The following is a 6,403-nucleotide window of genomic DNA, read 5'->3' on the forward strand; positions in this document are numbered from 1 at the left end:
GGGAGAATTGCCAAGTCTAGGAATTTTGGAAAAGTATTTACATGGCTGACCTACTAATGAAAGCCCCGAGTGTCCAAGGTAGCATCCACTTTCCAGTTGGAATCCTATCTTGCCCACAGCAGTGAGCACGGTGCATCTGTTGCATGAACACATGTGCACGTGGCTGCAGGTGGTAGCGGAGGGGCACCAAGCACGAAACCAAGCGTGGGACCTGAGCAGCACCCCCACTTCTCACCTGCCCGCCTTCCTCCTGCTCCTGTGTTCCCTCTTTCCTATCTTCCTGGTGTCCTTCCCTGACCACTCCTCCGTGAGCCTTCTTAAAGTATTCCGCAATCTCACTGCGTTCCCAACGGGTACTTGTTTTTTTTACTCAAAGATAAAATGGAAATCATGCAAGACTAAGACCTTCAGTCCAAGGCAAGATGTTCTTTTTCTTTCCTTCCAACTGCTAGATTCGAAGCAAAAAAAAAACAAGTCCACTCTGTTAAGATCAATTCATTCTAATGTGCTTCAAAAAATGGAGTGTTTGGGTGATCTGACAATTCACTGCCCGGGAACCCGAGGAGAGAACTCACTAAATCAGTCAGCACACGGTGCTGCGGTCCTGTGGTCTGTGAGGAAAATCAGAGCTCTGGATGTGTAATGAATTCCCGGCGGGAAGAACGGAGGGACGGGGTGCTCCCTTGATTCCTCTGGGAATGAGCAGAGGAACCCGAAGATGAAGGACCCTTTCATGTCTGGAAGGGTCACCTCCAAGTACTTTTCCTTTTGCCTAAAAAACACCTCCTCAGTTTTTTCTTCCCACAGCCAAGGGCACTTCTCTACCCCCACCCCCACCCCAAATCCCTCCATCCCCTCCATCTCCTCCCCCTGCTGGCAGTGGGAGTACCCAGGGCAGCTCTGACTTCACAAACAGCATAGAAAGCATCCTAATAGTTTCCCAGCCCGTCTGTTAATTAGCCTTTGGAGGGGGAAATGAAGAAACCACACAGTTCCTCCTTCAGTGATTCTCATCTCCGAGACACTAATGAATCAACTCAGGGTGAGCAGGAAGGAACAGGTTTAAACGTGAGACGCTGGTATGGAATTAATGTCAAAAAGGAGCCAGTCTCCTGGGGCACTTCCGGGGCAGAACCCCAGCCCTTGGAAAACATCTACAGCCTCTCCCCAAATAGCCCCCAGCAAGCACTGCAGAAGCTGCTCCCGAAACATTAAAATCAGTGGGCGCCTGAGGCCAATCAGCTGGAGCCTCCCGGGCGGGTGAAAAGAAGGTGAGGTGGGGGGTCCTGGTGGGAAAAGAAGTTTTAATGGATAAAGGTGGGCACCCCCTGTTTCTCCAAGGTGGCACTCCAGGTCCAGATCATGGGGTTCCCCGGTCTCTGTCCCCTCCCTTCTCAGGGCGACTGTGCTCATCTGATGGGATCACAGTAGAGCTGAGCGCTTCCCCTACAGACACTGACTTCTCCCAGGGAAGCAGGATGGCAATGCCTGATCAGTTCTAGAAAAGTTTGAATCTGTTCTTCCCTGAAGGGACTGAGGCTGTGACAGGTAGCCCTGCCTTGGGAGTGTGTGCACGTGGGCATGGGCAGGCCGGAAACCCCGGGCAGCTGATCTCGGCGCTCCTCACTCAGACTCCTGACCCTGCTCTACCAGCTCCCACCTTCAGAGAATCACACAGGGAAGAGCTCCTTGCCTTGTCAAAAAGCAAATGCCCCTGTTGAACTATTTCAAGAAATATGTAAGCACAGGCACATCTCATCTCCTCTGCTGCCCTCTGAAGAGTATACGTTCTTTCTTCTCCCTTCTCCCTAGGGAGAACTCATCATGGTATAAATATTTACCTTTCTCCATCACTCGCTCCTTCTCCCTACCCCAAGTCCCCAACAAGAATTCTGCACACTAAGCTCCCTGACAGCAAACGGCGGTCTCTGAAGTGTGAGCAAAGCGAGATGAGCCGTGGTACCATGCGCACCCAGGAGTCAGTCTGAAATGTGCACACTCACCCTGACACACCTGGGAAGAGGTCAAGGTGAGATGCTGCTGTGCCTGAGTTATCTCAAACTGAAAAATAAGCCCCCCAAGGTCACTCATGGAGTGTGCTAGGTGGATCTCTCATGCTTTGTCTCCCCTATTCCCCCCCCAAAATAGACAGGCATCGTCCCCTACCTAACAAGCACCAATATGATGGTTTCCGAAGCACTGTCAGGCGAGGCTGCAGCTGCTGGAAGAGGTGCTGTGAACTGAATAAAATCAGGAGTTGAAGCTGAGGGAGAAACATCCCCTATTTACATAATGGTCTGAGGGCTGAAATTCATCTCCTTTCCCATGGTTACCTCTCTTCCCTCACTCCAGAGAGAGAAACTGCCCCCAGTGGCATCACCACGGAGCCATACACCATACACCATACACCTCGCTGTGGGGAGGGGAGGCGATCGGTGTTAATAGGGAGGGGAGAAAACACCAAGAGGGGCCAGCCACACCTCCAGGGCCACACGCCAGTAGAACACAGGCCAGCGCCAGCTTCCAAACACCATCAGGACCTTTCCAGGTGATGATGAGCACACTCAGTAGGAGGCGGCAAGGTCAGGGCAGGGGCCAACTCTCTCTATAAGAACAGAGAACAAGGACTCAGACAAGAAAGAAACCCAAAGAAAGTGTTGTGGGATCAACCAGAAGGCCGCAGCCAAGGTGGAAGGCGTGATCCTAAGCCAGAACCACAGGAGGCTAAAAAGGAGACGACAGGCCTCGGGGGCTGGAAGCAGCGATGGAGCCATAAAGACCAGATACATCTGCTTCAGAAAGGTGCTCGCCCACAGGCAATTCCCTCTCTGCTTTCCTTCTCTGTTTAGAGAGAACTTCGTCATCAGGCAAGACCCAGAGGAGAGAGTGTTCTTGTCTTGCTGTCCATCCCCCCACCCCCCGCCCCCGCCTTCTGCTTTTGAGAACCGGCACTGGCCACAGACCACTTACCACCATTCCCCCATCAGTTCCCAGGACCAGCGCGGGCACAGTCTCACTACCTCAGTAATAAGATAGGGGGTAAAATGGAGGATAGTAGCACTTTTCAATGAGCAAGCGTCACAAACAGGACTCCAGGAAGGGCCCTAAGCCCAGCAGCCAAGGTATCAGTATGGCAGTACCCACACTTAGAGGATTTGACTCAGATCCAGGGAGCATCCTCTTTTCTCAACATCCACAGTTTCAAGAGTGGGGGAGAGGGGGAAAGATTGCTCAGAAATGTCTATCTGCCTCTCTCTCTTCATCAAGGTACAGGTGATTCATGTCCACGGCAGTGAGGGAACAGGGTTTTCAAGACAAAAGACTAACACACAGAGTGCCCAGAGGAGCTAACGGTCTATGGCTCAGGGTGGGTGCCTGATGGATAGACTGGGAAGCAGGACTGGGCGGAGAGGTGGTCCGGGGTCCTAGGGCCGTGCACACGTCATGTGCCAGAAATGGAGCACTGTCCCGGGCCAGGGTTTGTTCCCTGAGAAGACTCTGTCGAACCACGAACCACATCCAGCCAGCCATCATCCCGAGGGGACTGGAAGCAAAGCGAAGTTTCAATCCCCTGGGTGCTTTGTTCCTGGAGTAGCCCAAAGCTGCTCCTTTCTTCGCTGGGCTTTGCCTTCCCAGGGGGCTCACTGGGAGCTGGAGCGGTGGGATGGGAGGCTGTCGGGGTGAAACCACGGACCACCAACCACCTTTTGTAAGTTCTGGTGGGAGGCGCGGCCCCCAGGGCCTCCCGATTTGAAGCCGTGAAAGATGCCCAGCGGGCTTGGCACAGTGAGAAGTGTTAGCTCGGAGTTCTGCCCACGGGGTTTAAAGGAACAAGTCCTCAGGGCTCAGCACGAAAGATAAGCAGCCCACTCGGCAAGATGCAGTGAAGAGACACCATCTGCCCTTGGTCAGCCTGTCGCCCCCATCTCTCTAACACCATCCAGTGTAACACTTAGTCACTCGGTACTCTTTCCCGTAAGGTTCCAGCATCGGTCAGTTTCCTTTACTGAAGACGATGCTTCAGTCTGACTCAGAAAACCAAATGCATGAAGAGCCTGCATCCAAGTGCCCACCTGCCATAAAAACTGCGCCCTGGACCCTCCCCCAGGATGACAGAGTGTGCGCAATTCTTACCCTCAAGCTTCACAGACCCTTGCCAATCCTCACTATACTCTGTAAAGCCCCAAGGCAAGAGGCGTTGATTTATTGCATGTCAAGGAAGCAAGGGTGAACGTGACTTTAGAGTCAGGAGGGACCCGGGGATGCCGAGAGAGTGAAGAGGGCCAGGGTAGCCCCGTGAAGAGAAGAGCGTATAAAGAGGGGTGAGGCTCCCGGAGCCTGGGGGGTGGAGGGCACCTGCCAGAGGCTCTCTCACCTGTGGATGTTCATCTCCCTCGGCGGGCGGTGGGCCTTATCATAGGAGACCTTGGCGAAGACGCCGGCCACGATGACGAAGGCGATCACCCCGCAGGTGATGTAGACGGTGAAGTTGGTCTTGTCCTTCTCGGGGTCGTACTTGTTCTCGGGCCCCGGCGACACCACCTTGGTGCTGGGCGTCTGCACCCACACGGGGCTCTGGTAGTTGTTGCACTGGCGCTGGTCCAGCTTCTCGTGGCGCTTCTTGCAGCAGAAGCGGTAGTAGCAGGTGCCGCAGCAGTACAGGTAGCCGCTCTCGCTGTTGTTGCACTCGAACTCCTTGTCGTACTGGCCGCTCACGTCGTAGTAGCCCCAGCACGTCTCGTAGGTGACTGCCGCGCTGGCAGCCGCCGCCGCCGCCGCCACCGCCGCCGCCGCGGGCTGTCCCCGCCGGCTCCCCGCCTCCGGGACGCCACTGCCGGCCGCCCGGGCGGTGCCGTTCAGCTCCCGGCCGCCCCGGGCCAGGGCGCCCCCGGGCCGCCGGCCCCCGACGGCAGGGGCGCCGGCGGCGCTCAGGGTCCGGTTGGCGGCGCGGCCGCGGGCGCCCTGGGCGCCGGGCAGCAGGTCCAGGAACTCGGGGGAGAGGAGCAGCAGCAGCAGGAGGCGCCGCGGCGCCATGGCGGGGCGGGCGCGGGAGCTTTAGGCCGCTCCCCGGTCGGCGGGCTCGGAGGGCGGCCGCGCGGGCCGGGTGGGCGGCGCGGGGCTGTCAGTGGCCCCGGGGCGATGGCGCCATCGAGGCGCGAGCGGCGACAGAGGAGGCGGCAGAGGCGCGCCGTGCGCCCCGAACGGCCGGCCCGGCGCGGGCTGCTGGCACTCAGGCTGCGCGCCGGCTCCACGCTCCCCCTGCGGGCTCGGCGCGCCTCCGGGGCAGCCCCATCCCCCGCCTGCGGCGGCGGCCCCGCGCGCGGCTCGGCTCGCTGGGCTCGGCTCAGGCGGGACCCGAAGCGCAGCTCCTCCGGGAAGCGGTGGCAGCGGGGTCCCGTCCGGGCGGCGGGTCCTGCGGGACAAGAGAGGGAGCTGGTCAGGGGGTGGAGCGGAGGAGGGAGGCGGGTGGAGAGCAGCGGAGGGCGCGCGTAGCCCTCGAGGAGCGAGGCTCCGGGCCAGGGGGGGGCTCCGAGCCCGCTCCCGAGACGGGCCCGGCGCGCTGGCCACGGAGGGCGCACGAGCAGCCCGAGCCGCCCTTCCAGGCGCCGCGCCGCTGCCCGAGCCCCGGACCGGCGGCCCTGCAGCGCGTTCTCGCCGCGGGCGGGCTCCCCGGGACGGAGCCGGCAGCCGCAGGGGTCGGGCAGCGGGATCGGAGGGGGGGGGGGGGCGCGGCGGCCGGACCCCACTCACCATGCCCCGCTGCGGCTGCAGAGGCGGCGGCTGCCCGGCGGGAGCGCAGCGGCAGGAAGCGAGCGAGCCCGGAGCCACCGCTCGCTCGCCGCCTGCGCTGGTGCCGGAGCGGAGCGTGTGCGAGTGGAGCGCAGGAGACACAAGCACTCGCCCTCCTGCACACACGCGAGCGCCGCGAGGGGAGGGAGGAACCTGGGGGGGGGGGGGGGGGCGGTGCAGCCGCTCGGCTCACCGCCGCCTACGCTTACAAGCCCGGGCGCCCGGTGGGAGGGGGGTTCCTCTCTGCTTCTTCCCCCTCGCGGCACTGGAAGCTCCAGCGTCACCAAAGCTCAGGACTCCCGTTCATCCACAAGGCGAACCAGGCCGGGGCCCCAAAGAGGGCCCCCCCCGGAGGAGGGCAGGGGTGTGCCCTCTGTAGCTGGCAGGCCGAGGACCAGACCTTCCCTGCCTCTGCCCGATCCGGCCCTGGCGGCCGGCCCCATCCTATTGGGTCCCGGGCTGTGCGCAGCGAGAGCTGGAGCTGGGGTTTCTGCGAGCCTTTGCCTCTCTCTAGTGGCGGCGCTGGCTGCAGAGAGATCAGGTCAAACCCATTGCTACAGGTTCCTAAACTGAGACCAGGGGTCAAATGCTCCTATGAGGTTGCGGGGCTACT

At 60.1% G+C, this 6,403-nt stretch overlaps 1 protein-coding gene across 4 annotated transcripts in view; it reads right to left on the minus strand.

The window, feature by feature from the left end:
• Nucleotides 1–5,956, minus strand: part of SHISA6 (shisa family member 6) — a 292,296-nt gene extending 286,340 nt beyond the window's left edge. For 2 of the 4 annotated variants that reach the window (XM_036452163.2, XM_036452162.2), the window contains exons 1-2: nt 5,752–5,955; nt 4,376–5,413 (exon numbers count right to left, since the gene is read on the minus strand). In XM_036452163.2, the coding sequence (XP_036308056.1) occupies nt 4,376–5,034 (659 nt within the window). In that variant the 5' untranslated portion in view covers nt 5,035–5,413; nt 5,752–5,955. Of the gene's footprint in view, nt 1–4,375; nt 5,570–5,751 lie in introns of those variants that run through there. The other 2 variants (XM_036452161.2, XM_045586524.1) reach the window with 2 other exon arrangements.
• Nucleotides 5,957–6,403: the final 447 nt, after the last annotated feature.

This window comes from Pipistrellus kuhlii, unplaced genomic scaffold, assembly GCF_014108245.1.
Source record: "Pipistrellus kuhlii isolate mPipKuh1 unplaced genomic scaffold, mPipKuh1.p scaffold_m20_p_23, whole genome shotgun sequence".
Classification (NCBI taxonomy): Eukaryota; Metazoa; Chordata; class Mammalia; order Chiroptera; family Vespertilionidae; genus Pipistrellus; species Pipistrellus kuhlii.